At 36.9% G+C, this 22,051-nt stretch overlaps 1 protein-coding gene across 2 annotated transcripts in view; it reads left to right on the top strand.

The window, feature by feature from the left end:
* Window positions 1–22,051, top strand: part of LOC126472242 (unconventional myosin IC) — a 418,925-nt gene that overhangs the window by 345,459 nt on the left and 51,415 nt on the right. For both annotated transcript variants that reach the window (XM_050099923.1, XM_050099922.1), the window contains 9 exons: window positions 4,238–4,308; window positions 7,322–7,527; window positions 11,401–11,583; window positions 12,176–12,382; window positions 12,506–12,765; window positions 18,017–18,186; window positions 19,858–20,012; window positions 20,129–20,257; window positions 21,147–21,300. In XM_050099923.1, coding sequence (XP_049955880.1) covers window positions 4,238–4,308; window positions 7,322–7,527; window positions 11,401–11,583; window positions 12,176–12,382; window positions 12,506–12,765; window positions 18,017–18,186; window positions 19,858–20,012; window positions 20,129–20,257; window positions 21,147–21,300 — 1,535 coding nt within the window. The remainder of the gene's footprint in view (window positions 1–4,237; window positions 4,309–7,321; window positions 7,528–11,400; window positions 11,584–12,175; window positions 12,383–12,505; window positions 12,766–18,016; window positions 18,187–19,857; window positions 20,013–20,128; window positions 20,258–21,146; window positions 21,301–22,051) is intronic.

Below are 22,051 nucleotides of genomic sequence, written 5' to 3'. Positions count from 1 at the left end.
TAGACACACAAACAAACACACAAAATTCAAGCTTTCGCAACCAACAGTTGCTTCATCAGGAAAGAGGGAAGGGGAGGGAAAGACGAAAGGATGTGGGTTTTAAGGGAGAGGGTAAGGATTCATTCCAATCCCGGGAGCGGAAAGACTTACCTTAGGGGGAAGAAGGGCAGTTATACACTCGCGCGCGCACACACACACACATATCCAACCGCACGTATACAGACACAAGCAGACATATGTCTGCTTTTGTCTGTATATGTGCGGATGGATATGTGTGTGTGTGCGCGTGCATGCGAGTGTATACCTGTCCTTTGTCTGCTTGTGTCTGTATATGTGCGGATGGATGTGTGTGTCTGTGTGCAAGTGTATACCTGTCCTTTTTTCCCCCTAAGGTAAGTCTTTCCACTCCCGAGATTGGAATGACTCCTTACCCTCTCCCTTAAAACCCACATCCTTTCGTCTTTCCCTCTCCATCCCTTCTTCCTGATGAAGCAACCGTTGGTTGTGAAAGCTTGAATTTTGTGTGTGTGTTTGTGTTTGTGTGTTTGTGTGTCTATCAACATGCCAACACTTTCGTTTGGTAAGTCACATCATCTTTGTTTTTAGATATAGATTTTTCATATGACTTTGAAACACTTCCCTGTTGGTTTTTGAACATTTTTGAACACATTTTAAGTTGATTGGGTTTGCGAATGATCAGCATTGTTATAATTACTAGTGAAATCCATAGATTCAGACTTCCAGCATGGAAATAAACGACTGACAGGAATAACAGGTGAGAAAGAATACGTATTATCTTCTCGGTGTATCCAAGAAAATGAAATTTTGACAGAAAATTTTTGGCCAAATCACTACACTTGTAAGGACCAGTAGTACAGTCCCTGGCTAGCAGCCAAGTAAGTTCTATTCTGGAAGTAACGCGGAAAACATTTTGTCGAACACGTAATAAGGCCTAACCAGAAAATAATCACGGGATAACTAAACCTGTCATTCTGGCAGGGTTAGTGAAGTTAATTGGCGAAAAAATTTTGACAGTGGCAGCAATAGCTACAGAATTGGTGATGACAAGATTGTTTGTTAGAATGAGGAAGGAGAAGAAATGGGGACATCACACAAATTATAGAAGAATAAGACAATTCCAAATTTATAAAATTTCGTAATACTACTTTTCGATCTCGTGCTTGAGAAGCTGGTGCGTACGAATGAAATGTGAAACTATTTCCTAACATAAAGCTTTTTGCTTGTAGTAGGCCTAATAAGCGTTTGATATTGGCACTTTGTGAATTATATTCTGCCGTGTTATAAAAATGGCCATTTGTGCCAAAAACAGTCTCCTTTATTTGGTGTGGTACAAAATTGCTGCCATATTAGAAAGGCCTATTTTGTTTTATCTAGCAGACAGGACAAAATAGACGTAATCAGTTTGAGAAACCACACCAGTCTTGGGTATTATTTGTATTAACAGCTTTTTAAATGTTAGACAACGACATTTCGACTTTTCATTTAGTAAAATGTTTGACGAACTTTGATGAGGTAATAGATTCTTTCGCAGAAAGGAAGGCACGCCATGTAAAGCTGTAGCAAGATTAGAGAGGAAAAAATGCTAGGAGCTAAGGTTTGAAGAAATGTGTAATTTCTTGCTTATCTCTTGTCAGTATTGGTTTTATATATCCTATATTTAATTTTATGTCACACAAAACAGCAAGTTATTAACTACTAGGCAATAAACAGTGAAGATTTTCTGAAGAGTTCTTGTTCTCTCGATTACAAATAATCCCATCTGCTATTAATTGCGAGATTTTTTTAAGAGAGGCAGGCTGTAAAACTGGCCAACTGGGAGCAGGAGAGGCACCACAGGACATTTCAACTTACACTGTCCTGAATATAGTTCGGACGTGCGGTAGAAAAATGCTTTATGAAGAGGCGTGGCACTGCACTTTGGCACACTTAAAACCAAATAATGTCTTACATTTCTTCGAATACATATGTTTTATGTTTCATACTTTTCACAAAGATGTGCTCTACAAGATGAACATATTTTGAAAGTTCGATTTTTTCTAGTATTGGCCTGGTTCGCAAATGTCGTAGATCCGTGGCTGATGCGCAGAGCAGTCTGAGTTATAGTGGGTAGTGTCCACGTGACCTGTGTTCACATGAGTGATTTTGCTGTTTCCCCTCGTTTACTCTCATGCCAAATGAAAACAGAACGGATATCTGTGGCCTGGAACTATCAAGTGAATTAAAACACATTCAGATAATTACGGAAGGCTAAATGATGTCGTTAGTTTCAGATTTTATTTGATTTCCACCTTTCAGGCAGTCAAGCATTAATCGCCTTGCGTAACAATGAAGTTATTTTTGTCTGTTTGCTAAAGGAATTTGACTTTTGTTAACCTCTTCCGCAGAGACAGTCAATGTATTTGAAACGAAATGTTTAATTCCACAGTTCTGGCTAGTTTCAACTGTTCGCTGCATTTCAAGTGGACGTTTTCATTTTCTAGCATGTATGGCATTATGCCATAATAAAGAACCAAACATGATGTAATACAGCACTGGTGCTCCAAGAAAATTTACATCCCGAAAATCGCACTGAAAAGCTTAATATCAAGTCGAGGTCTACTTCATTGGGAATCTGGACATACGAATGTGCATTTAAGTATGCACTTTAAATGTGCACATTTTAGTATGGTTCACGAAATTCAGATGCTCTTGGAGTATCCTCTGATGTCTTTTTTCTTTTATGAAATAACGTATGATCTTTTAATATTTTAGACGTACGTGCATACGGGCTTCCTACGTCATGATAGCTACCCAAGCACGGTGTCGCCTGGTATCTGCGCTCTCTGGCAACTGCTGAAATGAATCTATTTCTAACAGGTCGCGGGAAAATATTGTGAATAGTGGTTTGAAAAGGGTTACTTTCAAAGTAAATATCCCTTTCGTAAGTTGGACTATGTGCAAGAATGTACCTTGAATTTATTAAATCACAGTGCGTTTGACTGTCATTTAAAAATCAACTCTTTGATGAGCCATTTAGAAAAAGTTCAAACACTGAAGATCAGACATTTGTGACATTATTAAAAATTTTACTGGCACTTTTGTATGATGTATCTTAAAGTGTAACACGCGCAAAAAAGATCAACAGTATATGCAAAAGCTTAGCTTCTCTTGCAGCTTCAGACCAATATTATATGTGAAAGCTTTGCTTTTCTTGTAGCTACACTATGTATATTAATTTAAATTATTAACTTTCCCTGTTTGTGTGTTCGTGCTACTTAACAAGTGATGTTGCTGTTGACTGACTACATGACGTATGCTATGCTCTGAATATCCACTGTCATCAGCTGGCGAGATCACGTGACGTGAGCTATGACTGGCTTACAAAAGCGCATCACAATCTCGATTTCAGTGATTCGGAAAGTAACATGCGTTGTTTGGTGGAATTCCAATGTAAACTTTCGTAATATGAAAATATGCAATGTACATGTTGCTGCACATAAAAGATATTTCCAAAACGTGTCTTTCTTCCTGAGTTTCGTTTCCTAAATTGCCGGGAAATTGTATGCCTGTGTATAAAACCATAACCATTCAAAGGATTGATAAAGGAAAATATACTGTCACCTGGGAGAGAGCGTATTTTTAACCGGGAAATCCGGGAAAAATCCGGAATTTTTTTTTTTTCCCCCTTGACTACGTATACACCCTGGTAGCACATGAAAAGCAAACAAGCCTTTGAAATCTACATTTCAAGAGCTCTTCCACATGGCACTCTCATTTTCTGTTGATTTTTAGCCATAGTCCTGGTTCTTTAGTTCCACTGTCAAGATTTTAAATTGTATCAAATTCTTTTCCATATTGGCTGCGTTGTTCTGGTAATAGAATTACTAGCCCACAGACTTAATAGGTGTTATATTGATGATATTTTCCACTAATGAGCATTTTGTGTTTAAATAGTGTATTTCACAGAGGAAAGAAGCTGCATTTACAAAGACGTTAAATTCTACCAAGGTTAAAATTTTAAATTTACACTGTTCTTTCATACAATTATGAAACGTTTAGGTCCATGTGATGTGAAAATTATCCATTGCAATAATATTTCTGTAATCTTCTCAATCAGCTAGTTGTTATAATTTGTTTCCTTTTCAGTGCTTGTCAGTAAATCATTTTTTCAACTGCTGTTTTGTTAATGTGGAAAGCTTCATACAAAAACCATAATCCAGTATTTTTATTTTTACAGATATGCCATATCAGACACTGCACTAAGATTTCTTTTGGAGGAAAACAGAGAACAATGTATTCTCATATCAGGTAGACAATTGTTTTTTTATGTTTAAATGTGTTATGGAAATATAACTGAGTTGTTTGGGGATCAACAATGATAAGCCACAATGAGTAAATTTTACAGGAGAGCCATAAAGGTTAAAAAATATTCCATAAATCAGGTGATTGACATAAGAGTTATGTTTATTGTTCTTTTAGGTACTACATACATTTTCTTGTCACAGAGCACTTTAAACTATTGTACACTGTGAGAAAACAATATTGAGTTCAAGGAATACGTATAATTTTGTGGCTTGTCATTGTATATCACCAAAGTGTCAGTGCCAACTTTTGGCTTCACAATTCATACTGTTCTCATCGTAATCTAGTTGCATTGCGCGTGTACCTTTGACCCTTAAAAATAAAAATTATGTCCATTTTGTAACATATTTATGAAGCAAATTGTATTACTAATATCAATATTATTCTTTGCTGGCTCTCCTAAATAACAATGCTCATAATTATCATCATTTAGGTAAAATTATAATCATTTTCAAATATTTGTTAATCCTGTTTAATAATTATGTCACAGTACATAACAGATTATGCTGCCATTTACATTTAGCCGTTTTACTCAACTCCGGCACCTGCTGCTGCCATCGAAGGATTCCCCTTCTTAGCAGAGGAGATGGGCACCTGTCTAACAACAGGGGTTAAGTCTTCCTCCTTGTGAAATAAAAAAGAATGCAAAAATTACTGATAACGTGAATCTATGAAACAATCTGAACAATACAAAAATTTAACAGATATACAGGGTGTTACAAAAAGGTACGGCCAAACTGTCAGGAAACATTCCTCACACACAAAGAAAGAAAATATGTTATGTGGACATGTGTCCGGAAACGCTTACTTTCCATGTTAGAGCTCATTTTATTACTTCTCTTCAAATCACATTAATCATGGAATGGAAACACACAGCAACAGAACGTACCAGCGTGACTTCAAACACTTTGTTACAGGACGTTCAAAGTGTCCTCCGTTAGCGAGGATACATGTATCCACCCTCCATCGCATGGAATCCCTGATGCGCTGATGCAGCCCTGGAGAATGGCGTATTGTATCACAGCCGTCCACAATACGAGCACGAAGAGTCCCTACATTTGGTACCGGGGTTGCGTAGACAAGAGCTTTCAAATGCCCCCATTAATGAAAGTCAAGAGGGTTGAGGTCAGCACAGCATGTACTGCACTGTCACAATAAGCCACAGTGACATGTTATAATATGGCAGGCCACATACTTACATTTTTTTATGGTTACGTCTGATGAGATGAGATGTCACATGGATTTGGCTGATAATCAGCATCTGCAATGCTGTCATTGCATGAGGATTCACTCTCAAAACAGTCTGCTTTATTGTGGGCTCCACAATGCATGCTTTCATCCAAACAATTCATGCTGTTTCCTTTGCAACACACCCATCTTGCTGCAGCGTATGATGCTAAAGCAGAAAAATGTTGAGCTGTGTCTTGGTGTAATACATAACAACAGGGTGTGCACTGTGAAGGATCTCCTTTTATAAATTTTGACAATATAATGAAATTGGATCTACACACCAAGCTACAGCAGAACACGCAAGCATTATAACCTTTTTTATGCACGTGTTCTTCCGCTGCTTGGTTAGTAGATTTTTTATCTATCCAATTACTTTATCTTTTGTAAGTTGTTTGATATTTTCAAAGAAGATTTTTTTAGAGACCAGATGAATGAGAAGATGTACTAGTAATCGTGAATTGTTGCATTCAAAGGATATGCTCCAATAATGATGGAAAAGAAAGTAATTTTATATTTTTTTAATTAGAGAGACTTCTGCAAATGAAGAACATTTATTAAATATCCATCAGTATTAAATGATTGCATCAGACCAATGTTCAGTGTTTGCTGTTGTCTGTTAGTTGTAACGATCTACCATGTAAGTTCACTTAAATTCACATATGTAAAATCTTTAACTGGAGTTTATCAGACTTTGTTTTATTCAGTGCAGGTTTATATTCCAATCAAGAAATAGTCAATGATAGAAAGTACGAAGCACTTAGCTCATTCAGTTACTGAACTATCTGACACCCTTGTGCTTAAAATGGCCAGAAAATTAAACACATATATTGAATGAAAAGCTAGAATGAAGTTTAAATGTGTCTAAGAAAGTTACACACCCCCCTGAAAGTAATAGCATTATTACTGAATGGATAATATAAGGTTTGCGGACCTTACATCTAGTTCAGACAACAGCCAGAAGAAGGATAGTGAATTGCTTAAAAAAGCAAAATTAAGTGCATTTCCTTAAAATGTGTAACTGACTGTATCTTTGGTTTCTAATTACAAATTAATCCATTGCTAATACGGATGAAAAAAAAAGATAATATTGTCCTTTGTATATAACTACATATATGTGTACAGATAACACTAATGTTTGATAGAGACAGTGTTCTAATCAATTGGTATAGCTGCTCTCTCTTGGGTCCTCCCCCTTCCCCAATCCCTACACCAGTGGTTTGCCAACCTCTAGGTGTACAAATCCCAATACTTCTCTTTGTGTGGCTTACCACTACCTAGCACTGAGTGCCTCAGTTAATATAGTAAATATAATTATTCTTGTTTGTTATTCAGTTGAATTTGTGTGTTTCATTTCTATTAATCTCAGATACTCTTCCTATCATCAAATTTAGGGAAATGGAGGTCACCAAGGATATCTGTATCTTTTCTTATGGTCAAGTCCCTTAAAAAGAGTGTGTCTGAGGTTAACAAACAAAGTCGCTTTTAGTTAACATTATGTTTATTACTTCACACATACTAATGTAGGGTATGGTTAAGAAATGTATTTGGATCTTTATTAAAAATGTTATGGAAGTTATGTTGATTTTATAACAGCCATTACTGTCTGATTTGATTGTAAGTAGTATAAAACCAAAATTACTGCCCTGCCATATTTTTAGGTCAGTATATCACCGACGAGCATTCTGTTTTTCAGTCTTTTAGTGGTTGTCAACATACAAATGTGTTACAGGTGAATCAGGATCAGGAAAGACTGAGGCTTCAAAAAAGGTTCTGGAATTTGTTGCTGAAACAACAGGGCATACACGTGAAGTGGACAGAGTAAAAGATAAATTGTTGCAGTCAAATCCAGTACTGGAGGCATTTGGAAATGCCAAAACTAACCGCAATGACAATTCTAGTCGATTTGGAAAATACATGGACATAGAATTTTTGGAGGTTTGCGTTTATTGTGTTTGTAATATTACACGTTACTTCTTCATAACAGTATTTTTCCTGAAAATATAATGTAGAGGTTGATTTACTGTTCATCCACATATTAACTTGTGTAACACTTAACATTCCTTTTCTGTGCTTGAATATTGTGGTGTATGATTTACAATTACTGCGTGAAGGAACAGAGTGGCTTTGACACTGGATTCATATTTAGAAAGAATGAAATTCTGCTTATTCGAAAATAGATTTTCTTTGGTTTCCATAAACCAGTTCATGTCATGATGGTGTATTTTGATTAATATGGCCATGATCAGTTTTGTTCTCCAGTTTTTTGTCCAGTCGAAGCTTGTGTTGTGTGTCTGACCACTTCTCCATTGACGAGGTATATCAGGTGTCTGGAAAGTAACTAGGTGTTGAAAAAAAAGGTGAATAAATTCTACATTTGCAACACTGATCTATTGAATGCATATGTTGATTGCTTATGTTGTTATATAAGTAAGTGGATGCATATTTTAAGATGTGCTGTATGCACCTGTGATGATGCGCGGGGTAGCCGAGCACGGTCCGCGCGGCTCCCCACACAGAGGTTCTAGCCCTCCCTCGGGCATGGGTGTGTGTGTATGTTGTCCTTAGCATAAGTTAATTTACGTTACATTAAGTAGTGTGTAAGCTTAGGGACTGATGACCTCAGCAGTTTGGTCCCATAAGACCTTACCACAAATTTCCAAAAAAAAATTTGCACCTGTGATGCCAACCAATCGTCTCGGACAGATTTGGAATCCAGAGTCCTTTGAAGGAAGTCATGAGGGATATTGCAGGTAATGTTCTGACTCTGTGCTTCCATTCTCCCAGTGTGTAAGATTTCTTCCGGAAAACCTCACATTTTGCCCGGCCCTAAGTCACCTGGTGTCAGGTCTGAGCTTCTTGCAAGCCACTCATAAGGTCCACATCTTCTCAGTGGAGATTCTGGAAACTTTTTATCCAACCACATATGTACAACATTTGCAGAATGAGGTGCTGCTTCATCTTGCACAAAAATAATACCTTCAGTGTTATACTATGCAGATACTGTGGGCCAAACATAATTTTCGAACATCTACAGGTAGCATTCTGCATTAATTGTTTTGAGAGAGATAAATGGCCCAATAACTCTTATGTCAGTCATTTTGCACTGTAAAATCACTTTTGGTCAGACTGCATTTCTCCACCGTAACACCAGGATCTTGCTCCACCCACAACTGACAGTCGTGTCTATTCATAAAACATCCCACTTAGAATACAGCCTCGTCACTCCAGAGGATGTTATTAAACAACTGAAGCCAATCTTCATGCCAACCCAACATCGAGTCTCCATACTCCATTCTGCTATCGCAGTCTTCCAGTGTCAGCTATTGCACGTGATGAGGTTTCTACATTTGATAATTCAGTTCTTTGTGCAAGAACTGATATGTAGCATACCTTGTGAGTCCACTCTCAGTGGTGCCTGGCATGTTGATTTTAAAGGGCTGCTTGCAAATATTTCCTGCACATATCTTCTGGTAAACCTTCCGGGATGTAAGGTCGTGGTCCATGAAACTCTTCAGCTCCTAATGTTTCGTCCAGAGCTGCGCTGGACATCTTCAGAGGGGTGTTTCTCCTCCGGTGAGTCTTGCCGACTGACGGGTCGGACGTCTGAGAGCGACTTATATATCGTGAAAGTGGGCGTGAGCAGAATTACACGTGATATGCAGAGATGATCTTTGTCAGAGACAAAAGTTAACTATTGATCGTGATCTCGTCACAGATAAAATTGTCTAGCAATTCTGTAGTGCTACTGTTCAAATATCACTAAGCTTCATGGTCTCTTCTTTCCGATTAAAATTATCCCTATGTTTATATATTTCAATTGCTTCTCTACAAAGCCGTTGGTAATAGTTCGTCATCGTAGATAAAATTTTTGTTTCGGAAAACTTCACTTGATGAATTCCTGACTGAAAAGCGTGTTCTGCTACAGCCTATTTATCTGTTTTTCCTAATCGGCAAAGACTTCTGTGTTCTTTTAACCGTGTATTTACGCTTCTTTTTGTTGTTCCAATATAAACTTTGCCACATGTATACGGAATTTTATATATGCCACTGGCTGATAGAGGAGCGCGTTTATCTTTTACAGACCGGAGAACGTGACAGATTTTCTTCGTTGGTCTAAAAACAGGTCTAATATCATGTTTACTTAAAATCTTTCCAATCTGATCCGTTACTTTCTTTATAAAAGGGAGAGAGACTGTATTCTTCCATCGTTTTTCGGGCTTGTCCTTAGTCAGGAAATCATCAAGTGAAGTTTTCCGAAACAAAAATTTTATCTACGACGAACTATTACCCACGGCTTTGTAGAGAAGCAATTGAAATATATAAACATAGGGATAATTTTAATCGGAAAGAAGAGACCATGAAACTTAGTGATATTTGGACAGTAGCACTACAGAATTGCTAGACAGTTTTATCCTTGACGAGATCACGATCGATAGTTAACTTTTATCTCTGACAAAGATCATCTCTGCATATCACGTGTAATTCTGCTCATGCCCACTTTCTACGATATATAAGTCGCTCTCAGACGTCCGACCCGTCAGTCGGCAAGACTCACCGGAGGAGAAACACCCCTCTGAAGATGTCCAGCGCAGCTCTGGACGAAATGTTAGGAGCTGAAGAGTTTCATGGACCACGACCTTACATCCCGGAAGGTTTACCAGAAGATATGTCATCCGGTCGTGAAAGCCTTCATACTATGATTTCCTGCATAGTCACAACTTATCAACAGATTGAGAAGTGGGTGACAACCAGTTTATCTTGCATCTTTCACTGAACTTGTGTTCATTAAAATTCTTTATTGTCTCTGGACAAATTGTGGCATTCACTCTATTCACAGTACACCACCAACTCTGCAACAGGTTGGGAGTGTTCCACATTTCATAATGTGCAGCAATCTGTGCTCACTGTTGAACAGTCATGTGATCAGCCATCCTTTCAACTGCCATGTGCAGCTCCTCTCACAATACCGCCTGTACTGCAGAAAATGTAAAATCAAGCACTCACTGAGTGGGGAGAAAAGAAGTTGAGTAGGGATCAAGGGAAGTGGAACATGTGCCAAGCAAGGAGTGCAGGTCTGACCTGGCAGCCAGATGTTTGTAGCTGTAGTGGTACCAGAATGGCAGTATGACCTTCGAGCCGACTGATGCATGCCTGTGCCATTACTGCAGAAATCCAAACCTTCTTGAATGACTTATATGTGCACACTAGTTCCGATATGCTTCTATCAATATCAAAAGTTCTACCACCATTGTACAATACCTAGTTACTTTCCAGACACTGTGTACAACCTACTTCCTTTTCCTTTACAATTTATTTTGCATTTCCCTTTACAATTTATTTTGTGTACATGCGTTTTATCCAGAATATGAATAAAAAATGTGGTTTAGTCACTGATTTATTAGAATTTTCATAATAGTAACTGCAATAATATTTTGTGTTTACAGCATCATATTACTATGATGTATGCTAATTACTGAAAAGTCAAAATATTAAATTGTGCTCAATTTTTTCTGTACCTCAGTCGTCATACTTTCGTGAATTGTGAAAGTCAGTGCCTTCATTCCAAGCTGCTACTTGCAGATACATGAATTTTTTCTCTTACGGTAAAATATTGAGTGCTTCTGTCCCTCCATATGATATTCTTTAAATACAATATTCACTGTCTGTTTTAAACAAAAATGAAGAGGGATAATACATCTATTGAAGGATCTTTCAGATTTGCAGTTATTGAGACAGTAACATCTTGTGTGTGCTATCTTGGCTATATTATAATATTCTCTTGTTTTAATTTGCTTCCGGCACTCTCAGGGTTCACCTGTTGGTGGAAAAATCTTGAATTACTTACTGGAAAAATCACGAGTGGTTCATCAGTATCCAGGAGAAAGAAATTTCCATATCTTTTATCAGTTGTTGGCTGGAGCTGATGATGAAATGTTGTCAAAACTGATGTTAAAGAGAGATCTAGATAGTTATTTCTACTTTAGTCAAGGGGTAAGTAAGGCATAATTATTTTATGTAAGTAATGTGGGGTCTATTGCATGCATGAAATTTTGGTACAAAATTTGTTTGCTGTGGGTGTAATAATAGTGATAGATGTAAAAAGATGGATATGAAGTAGTCAATAAAATGAGGTTTGTAATTGAGTTTGTGCTTTCGTCTTTTTCTCCCCCCCCCCCCTCCCACTTCCCAAGTGGATGCTGAGTGCATTAACTTGGGGGGAGGGGAAGGGGGGGGACTATTGAAGTTGAAGTTGCATAGTCCTGATTATGTGAAAGAATTATGAAGTGATAACTACAATTGTATTATAGAATATTCTGCAACATCCTGGTCCCTCACTCATAATCCCTAGATGAGATTTTTTCTTCTTCTTCTTCTTCCTTCTTCTTCTTCTTTCTTTGGGGTTACTTCTATTACTGCAAAATGTTATTTATCAAAAGTGAACAAGATGGATTAACCCAACTTGAAGACAAGCTGAAGTGACTGCTTTGAGTGTACAATTATGATATCTATTTTATTTTTTTGTTCTCTTAACTTCAAAAGAAATACTTGTATCTAATCTTGGTGACACCGTTTTTTTCTGCAGGAAAAAGGTGCAGTAGATGAAATAGATGACAGAGCACAATTTCAGACGGTAAAATCTGCATTGTCGACAATAGAACTAACAGATAAAGAACAGGATGATATATTTGCAATTGTTGCCAGTGTTCTCCACATGGGCAATGTCGGCATGACAGAAGTGGAGGGCAGAGCTGTGGTTTCAAAACTGGAAAGTGTTGAAGCCATTGCACAGGTATTTTCTTTTAAAATGTGGTGACTTACATTGACACAAATATTTATAGAGTAAACAAATCCTGACATTAATTACAATATATGTTGTAAAATCTATAAACTAATTTTGGTTGCTTATTTCTAGTTACTGGGGTGTGAAGCAGAAAAGTTAACAAATGCATTTACCAACAGAACAATTGAGGCACGTGGTGATGTTGTAACAACACCTCTCAACAGGGAAACAGCTCTTTATGCACGTGATGCCTTAGCGAAGGCTGTGTATGATCGCCTTTTCACATGGCTTGTTACAAGGCTTAATGTCTCGTTGAAACCTGACAGCGAGAAAACAACAAAAGCCATGGGAATTCTGGATATTTACGGGTTTGAAATATTCGAGACTAACAGGTATACAATACTTTTATATACTGTTATTAAAGGGAAGAAAGCAAAAGTAAAGTGTGAATACTTAATGGTACAAATTTCTTGGGCAACAAACCTGTAATTTGCTTGGTTAATGAAACCAGGAAGTATTGTAATTCCACCCACAAATAAGAAGAGACACAAAGTACAAGTATGAGAGGGGGTTAATTCTGCTCCAGGGTTATATGAAGTGTCTCAAGGCAGTGGTGTGTGCACACCACCTGTCGGCTGGCCCCGCAGGCAAGTTGAATCTGAATAACTCACTTCTACACCTTGTGAAATGTTATGGTAGGGTCCCGAGGAAGTGTACAAATCTTACAGTGCTGTTGAAATCTTGTTGTTCACTTAGAAGGACAATACACTATTAACGCTTCACTGTATCTACACTATGTTATTGTTGATGACAATGTTGACTATTTTTGTCAGAACCACAGTATCAAATTCTGAACATCACAAGATATTTCACCCCTACCCTCTTGTGCGAAAGCACTTCAAGTTTTTAATATCTTCCTATATAAAGTCCGTAATCACCCATCAGTTTAGAAACAGCTTCCTTTCATCGATTTGGAAATTATTTGATCTATGTTAATATTTATTTTATTTTTAAATAAATTCTCTTAATTTTGGTCATGCTGTCTGTCCTGTAAACTTCTGGAAAAGGAATTTTGATTTGCAACATAAAACTAGTTTGTGGTATAGATGAAACTGAAAATATCATTAATGAAATGGTAACATGATAGAGAGATGTAAAACTCTGAGAACACAGAAATGAATGTTGTACACAAAGTATACCAACAAGGTGAATTCTGCAGTTATCATTTACACCTGTGAGCAACTAATATCAACACTCCTGCACTTAATGTGAGGTAGTTGGCAACATATTTCTTTGCCCATTGTCATGATGTACTATAATGCTAAGAAATGCAGACTGTAATGATTAGAAATGAGTTCATCTACAGCTATTAGCTGCATTGATTTTCATATTTGGGTACGTGATCCTCTGCAACAGAAGAATACACACAATACAGAGGATACAGTACTATCCTGATAATCAGTGAGGTGGCTTTTGAATGTCATAAGAATCGCTCTCTGTAATGTTTATCATTTGAATCTGTAGAAAATCATTTTATTTAAGTGTGTTGTACCTAATTGGTTTTTATTAGAAAACACAGCTCTGGTAATCCTTTTGCTTTGTCCCTATTAAAAATGTAAAAATAAGCAGTAGCAGATCAATAGTAATAGCATGTAGATGTACTTATATGTTAGGGAAGTGCATTTGCTTTTGGGCGGCCAAGCAATATGAATATATGAAGTTAATTCTGGAAGTAGTGATTTATTGCGCATTCCTGCTGACTGATTGAGACCTAGCTTCTGTCAGTATTGTGTGAATGCTACTCTAAACAAGTTGTTGTTGTCATGGAGTTTGAGGTTATTTAAAATGAGCTGTGAGGTACAAAGCCTCACCTATTTTCAGGTCAGAGGTATTATTCAATTTTTGGATGTTCAGAAAATGAAACTTGCAGAAATTTGGTATCAATCAAAGGCAGTGCATGATGATACAGTAAAGAATGAAAGATATGTGAGAAAGTGGTGTGAAATACTCAACAATGGACAAACAAAAGTTCATGATGAAACTCAGTCCAGGTGATTTAAAGATGCAATTGTAGAATGCCAGACAGATGTGTAACCCTTCAGTATGATGTAGGTACCTCACTTACCCAAGAGACAAAGTGTCAGTTATATACAGTATGATATATGCCATCAGGCCACCCCACCTCCCCCTCCCCCACTCTCGTGTGTGCAAGTGCACGTGAACTAACTCTGTCAACACAAAACTTGTGTTGACATTCACTTTAGGATTGTGAGGCTCTTTTCTTTCATGCCAAAAGGTATTCTGATTAAGGTCGGTCATTACTGTGACACCCTAAGGATGTCACATGGAAGGAATCCAAAATCATGGGTTGTTGTTGTTGTGGTCATCAGTCCTGAGACTGGTTTGATGCAGCTCTCCATGCTACTCTATCCTGTGCAGGCTTCTTCATCTCCCAGTACCTACTGCAACCTACATCCTTCTGAATCTGTTTAATGTATTCATCTCTTGGTCTCTCTCTACGATTTATACCTTCCACGCTGCCCTCCAGTACTAAATTGGTGATCCCTTGATGCCTCAGAACATGTCCTACCAACCAATCCCTTCTTCTAGTCAAGTTGTGCCACAAACTTCTCTTCTCCCCAATCCTATTCAATACCTCCTCATTAGTTATACAATCTACCCATCTAATCTTCAGCATTCTTCTGTAGCACCACATTTCGAAAGCTTCTATTCTCTTCTTGTCCAAACTGGTTATCGTCCATGTTTCACTTCCATACATGGCTACGCTCCACACAAATACTTTCATAAACGACTTCCTGACACTTAAATCTGTACTCGATGTTAACAAATTTCTCTTCTTCGGAAACAATTTCCTTGCCATTGCCAGTCTACATTTGATATCGTCTCTACTTCGTCCATCATCAGTTATTTTGCTCCCCAAATAGCAAAACTCCTTTACTACTTTAAGTGTCTCATTTCCTAATCCAATTCCCTCAGCATCACTCGACTTAATTCGACTACATTCCATTATACTCGTTTTGCTTTTGTTGATGTTCATCTTATACCCTCCTTTCATGACACTATCCATTCCGTTCAACTGCTCTTCCAAGTCCTTTGCTGTCTCTGACAGAATTACAGTGTCATTGACGAACCTCAAAGTTTTTATTTCTTCTCCCTGGATTTTAATACCTACTCCGAATTTTTCTTTTGTTTCCTTCACTGCTTGCTCAATATACAGATTAAATAACATCGGGGATAGGCTACAACCCTGTCGCACTCCCTTCCCAACCACTTCTTCCCTTTCATGCCCCTCGACTCTTATAACTGCCATCTGGTTTCTGTACAAATTGTAAATAGCCTTTCGCTCCCTGTATTTTACCCCTACCACCTTCAGAATTTGAAAGAGAGTATTCCAGTCAACATTATTAAAAGCTTTCTCTAAGTCTACAAATGCTAGCAACGTAGGTTTGCCTTTCCTTAATCTAGCTTCTAAGGTAAGTCGTAGGGCCAGTATTGCCTCACGTGTTCCAATATTTCTACGGAATCCAAACTGATCTTCCCCGAGGTCGGCTTCTACCGGTTTTTCCATTCGTCTGTAAAGAATTCGCATTAGTATTTTGCAGCTGTGACTTATTAAACTGATAGTTCTGTAATTTTCACATCTGTCAGCACCTGCTTTCTTTGGGATTGGAATTATTATATTGTTCTTGAAGTCTGAGGGTATTTCGCCTGCTTCATACATCTTGCTCACCACATGGTAGAGTTTTGTCAGGACTGGCTCTCCCAAGGCCATCAGTAGTTCTAATGGAATATTGTCTACTCCCAGGGCCTTGTTTCATACATGGGTATGGAATGTCATTTTGCAGTGTTGTGCTAATTCATAACAGTGCTCACTCTCACAGTCCTGCTGCTTGTTGGTTGGATCAGTTAGGGTGGGAAATTTTTGATTGTTCCAATTATTTGTAGTGTTTTTCACCTTTAATTGTATAACTGGTCAAAATCAACATGACATGGTATTTCTGAAGCTTATGGATGGATGACCAGTGAATATGAAATAAAATTAAGTGTCCCCAAATTTGTACTCTTTTATGTTAACAAAATACATCTCTTTAATTTATTGAAGCTAAGTACTAATTACTTCCTGGGTTATTCTTGTTGTCACTTCACATAATTTTATTTGAACAGGATAAACTTTCAAATGCTACAATACAAGATGCCATGGTGGAGGAAAAGGAGGCAACATGAGTAGAGAACTTAATAATGACGCCTGTCTACTGTCTATTCAAAGCATTTTTACTTCATCAATGTACATTTTTAAATCAGAGCTTCATCATCTGGGCTTCATTTGTCATATAATGACGTTCACTGCAATATCAACACATTAAAAATATGTATTGGTAATGCATTATTAATTACAATTTACAAAATTGTAGTGGAATTCTAGAAGACTATATATAGATTTTTGTTGAAACATATAGTATACCTGCAAATTTTTTTGATTTCTTTTGTATACAATATTGTGGAGAAATAACTTCCTTCTGTTCAACATACACAGTTTTGAAAGACAGCACTATAAGTATCAGAGAAAATGACAGATTGTATGGGTATTGCAGTACAGCAAAGGTAATGAATAAATTATGTGTTACACAACACAGTTTAATCTCTAAACAAATCAGTTCCACAGAAAAAATATTATCTGCTCTTGACATCAGTTGAAATTAAACATGAACACTACTATTGCAGATTACAAAATGTAACAAGTTATTTAACAGTCGCATGACTTGCATACAGGCTAAGATATTTATAGCTTTTGGAGGGACACAATATGCAGAAATCTTTTCTACAGTATACAGTAGGTGATTTTTAATATGGCAAATTTATTAATAGTGACCTCATAAGTACAATCAGATTAGATTCTGTATGTTGTTAGGACCCCACTAAACTTCATAAAATGCTTCTTAATATCCAGTGTTTCTAAAACATCTTATCCAATGCTTATAGGTTTAATGTGTATAATGTTTAGGTCTGTTTCTGTGATGTCAATTATGTGACCTGTTTTCAGGAGATTAGCAATTGCTGATTTATTATTTTGTCTGAGACTGAGATGGAAAGCCAGTACAGTTTTCTATTAATCTTGTGAAGAAATTCCTCCATGTTCGTCCCACAGACAGTTAGTCAGTTGATCATAGTTTTGACAAGTAATTTTGTAGACAGCAATCTTATCAGGTAGATTTAGTTTGTGAATTAATCTTTAGGCCAGTTTGTTCTTTGTGCATATATTTTAACTATGCACTGCTTCAGAATATTTGGCATTTTGTAGAAAAGTTTTCCAAGAAATTCAAAGCTCTGGAACTTCATCTTTCACAGCACTGTGTTTTATGTATGGATCTATATCATGAATACACACTATGGCCACCGTGAAAATAGGCAAAAAAAAAGGTTCACTACAGTCGGTTTACAGTTTCTTGTCACAACTGGGTGGAGATCTGTTCAAATTGGCAGTTTTGCAGCCATTCCTTGTTCCTACAAATGTGATGAGTGTGTGCATTAGAAGCAAAAGTGAAATTTATGCTAATATACTTGAAAAATTAAAAAGTACATGTTATTTGAACATGGCACTAAATTTCAGTTCTTTGTTTGTAGTTTTGAACAATTCTGTATCAACTTCTGCAATGAGAAGTTGCAGCAACTGTTTATTGAGCTAACTCTCAAATCTGAGCAGGAAGAGTACCTGAAAGAAGGCATTGAATGGGAACCTGTGGAATACTTCAACAATAAAGTTATTTGTGATCTCATTGAAGAAAAACATAAAGGTAATTGCAGAAGTTTCACAATTATTGTAACGTAAATTTTAACTTGCGAATTTATTTATAAAATAAGTTTCGTGTATCTGATGCAGGTATAATGTTAACTCCTGCACTTGATATTTTAAGTAGTCAATGTACATTTCCATGTATAAATACTCTGCAAAACCACTGTGATGTGCATAGCTTAGGGCACTTCCCGTTCTACATATTTTTGGGGCGTCCATTCACTTATGGAGCATGGGAAGAATGTTTGAATGCCTCTGTACACACTGTAATCAATCTAATCTTATCCACAAGATCCCTACGTGAGTGATACACAAGTAGTTATAGCAATTTTTTAGGGATAGGTTATGTCGACCTTCAGGTGTCTGCCATTTCAGTTTCAATAGCATCTCTGAGACAGTCTCCCATCTGTGTATACCTTCAGTGTCCTGTGTTAATCCTGTCTGGTAGTCTGGAGTCCCACACATTTTAGCAATATTCTAGGATTGGATTGCATGAATGGCTCGTATGCAGTCTTCTTTGTAGACCAATTGCATTTCCTTAGTATTCTACCAATAACCCGAAGTCTTCCAACTGCTTTACTATGTCAGAGCCTGTGTGATCTTTCTGTTTCATACCCCTAAAAATTGTTACACCCAAGTAGTAGTACAAGTTGGTCTTCATCATAAAGCAATTACACCTGAATTTTAACATGTTAAATTCAATAACATCTGTGGCTATGAAGGTAGCACCCCTGCCTGATACGGATTATGCACAGTTATTATTCTGCTTCTCAGGTATTGATTTTTTTCATTGTTGTTTGTTAGATTGAACGTCATTTCTTGTTGCCTCTGCAATAAACTCTAATTAATTTTGTTTTAACATTTTGAAATGTGATATTACAACTTCTTCCAATAATATTTCCTAGACAAAAGCTTTTGTGAAACAGAGCTTATTTTTTTCAGTATAAAATTAAAGAAACAGTGTATAGCCTTGTTAAACAATTTGGCCTGTCAACTATCTTAGAAATTTCAATGAGCTTAACTTTTTGCCAAAACACTGAATAGTGTTTATGTGTGATTGTTCAAATAAGCATCATTATCTTAATATGGGCATTTCCTCTTTCCATTGCCCACAGTTTGCAGTTTACAGGTTCCTTTGACACCCCACAATCCTGGTTTTTCTATTAGGGATTTATTATTGACAATGTTTTGTTCCATTAATCTGCTTAGTCCTGCATCTTCAGTAACTTTCTTGCAATGACTATATTTAAATTTGATCTCTCAAACGTCTCGGAATTCTTTGTGCAAAATCTCTGTATGACGATAACTACATGTTAATGTTTTCCGAATTTTCTGTTATATGTGCCACTGAACAAAGAAAACAGTGTAGGCATTATAAGCATTATAAGCATTGCCCATTGCACATTAAGAAAGCAATTTCTATCCCCCCATCTCTTCATGAGGAGCTGTGGATGTGTGTATTGTGCAGAAGTGCCTACATAATTTAACTGTCTTCACAAGATTCATTCTCTGCATTGGGGAAGTAAATTATTTCTTAGTAGTGACAAGAACTAAATTCTTAGTCTTTGGTAGTCAATCCAGTTACTTTATCTACTATAGATTACATATCTTGAACGTATGTATATCCTTGTTGGGTTTGTATGAGTAACAACTAGTATTACTTTTTGAGTAGGAATTATTGCTCTGATGGATGAAGAGTGTCTACGCCCTGGTGAACCAACAGATATGAGTTTTCTGAACAAAATGAATGAAAACCTCTCTGACCATCCACACTACATCAGTCACAAAAAGGCAGACATAAAAACACAGAAAATTATGGGGAGAGATGTAAGTAGTGCCTTTAAAAAAATTAGATCAAAAAGCCCAATGATTTCACAAACCTGCTTTGTTGAGTGACACCATTCGGGTGTATAATCTTCCTTTTTTTTCCAATTTATTTACAGGAATTTCAACTGGTGCACTATGCTGGTACTGTAACATACAACATCAGAGGGTTTTTGGATAAAAATAATGATCTCCTTTTCAGAGATCTGCGTGAAGTGATGTCAGTGACAACAAATTCGATAACAAAGGTGAAATAATTGATGGTAACCTATTTAGAACTGACACCTGAAAATATATATAAATGTTAAGGTTACTTAAATTTCATGTGTGTCAGTAAATTATTGGATTTTTAGTACCGTAACTAGTGCAGCTGAAAAATATGCCTCGGTTTTTATTCACATTTCAGTGTATAATAAGTAGATTGAAATGACAATAGTGTGTCACCATACCATGGGCAACTATTGATCAACTCTTATAATAAAAGAGTGATCAAGGTAGCAATTCATCTGTAAAACCTGCAATTCTCAGGGAACTATAGGAATTTTGTAATATCTCGGAGAAATGTGTGTTTTAACCTAACACAAGAAATTAATTTTATCGAGCTTCATAAATCACATATTTTAAAATACTATTTCAAAATGTGTTAATTATTTGAATATTAGTACATACAAAATAATTGATGTTGAAAACTGCCATTAAACTGCAGCCGAGAGAAAAGAAAAGTTGTTCCTTGCTCACTGTTAATTTCTCAGGAGTTTATGACATCATCTTCCTTCCCATACCTGGAATTGTCACTTTTTTCCCTCCCTTCTCTCTCTCTCTCCCAAGTCTGAGTGGCCATCCTGGTGAGAAACTTGACAAGGCATATGTAGAAAATTTAGGAAAATCTGTCTTATGGTAGTTTTGGCAATAAGACTCTAAAACACACTGAGTGTAACTACAAATTACATGTCGGGCTAAAATATCCCCCCCAAATCTCTCTCCCCTCTCCTTTTTCTTTCTGTTTTTCTTATCCATTCCATCAAAATAGTAATTCAGTTGCTAGATTTGAAATAGTTTTACATTATTAACATTACTTCCTGAGAAAATTTAAGTCTTTGATTTTCTTGTTGCTGAAATTTGCGTAATATTTTGTAGGCTGTATTCCCCGTCAGTGACGTTACAAGCAAAAAGAGACCTGAAACTGCAGGAACACAGTTCAAGAATAGTGTCAACAGGCTAATGGAAATCTTGGGTGACAAAGAACCATCATATATCCGCTGCATAAAACCAAATGATGATAAGAGATCAGGTTAGTACTTCTGTGATAGTTTTTTTTAAAAACTTTATTACTTCGTATTCTTATAGATATTCATATCTGAAAACTCTGTGCTTAGCATAATGTTGTGGGTGTACTACCTTAATGCTGCTCTTAATTCTGCCCAAACATCCACAATAGCAGGAAAATGTTTCCCAGCTACAGTTCCGTAATAATGGTCATTGAACACTATGATTATTATGTAAACACTTGCTGTGACAGGGCACACTATAACAAAGATGTGAAGACATAATGAGAAATAACAAATAACATTTATTAAGAGTATTTTACAAAATGGTACCACTCCTTGTTGCATGGCACTTCAATGTCGTAAATTTAATACAATAAGATGTAACTAACATTGCTATATCTTTGTACTCTATACATTGTGTCACTAATAGTAATGTTTGCAGACGTTCTGTTAATGGTCGTAGTTCTCCATAAATAGTGACTGCTACACCAGAAGGTAGTCTTCCAAGTACTCTATAGAGCTAACTGCAGGCACTGAAGTGAATTGTCAGGTTGCTTGTGCAGAATTGCATGTGTGTCCGCAATGGCTAGTGTTTTGAGCCTGTCAGTGGAAGAATATCCATGTCCACCCTTACAAGGTGAAGCGAAGTAGTCAATAATGAGATTTTCACTCTGCAGCGAAGTGTGCACTGGTGTGAAACTTCCTGGCAGATTAAAACTATGTGCCGGACCGAGAATCGAACTCGGGACCTTTGCCCTTCGCGGGCAAGTGCTC

This window comes from Schistocerca serialis, chromosome 1 (genome assembly GCF_023864345.2).
Source record: "Schistocerca serialis cubense isolate TAMUIC-IGC-003099 chromosome 1, iqSchSeri2.2, whole genome shotgun sequence".
NCBI lineage: Eukaryota > Metazoa > Arthropoda > Insecta > Orthoptera > Acrididae > Schistocerca > Schistocerca serialis.
The sequence above is the reverse complement of the archived record's forward strand: the minus strand, read 5'-3'. Positions and strand labels throughout refer to the sequence as shown.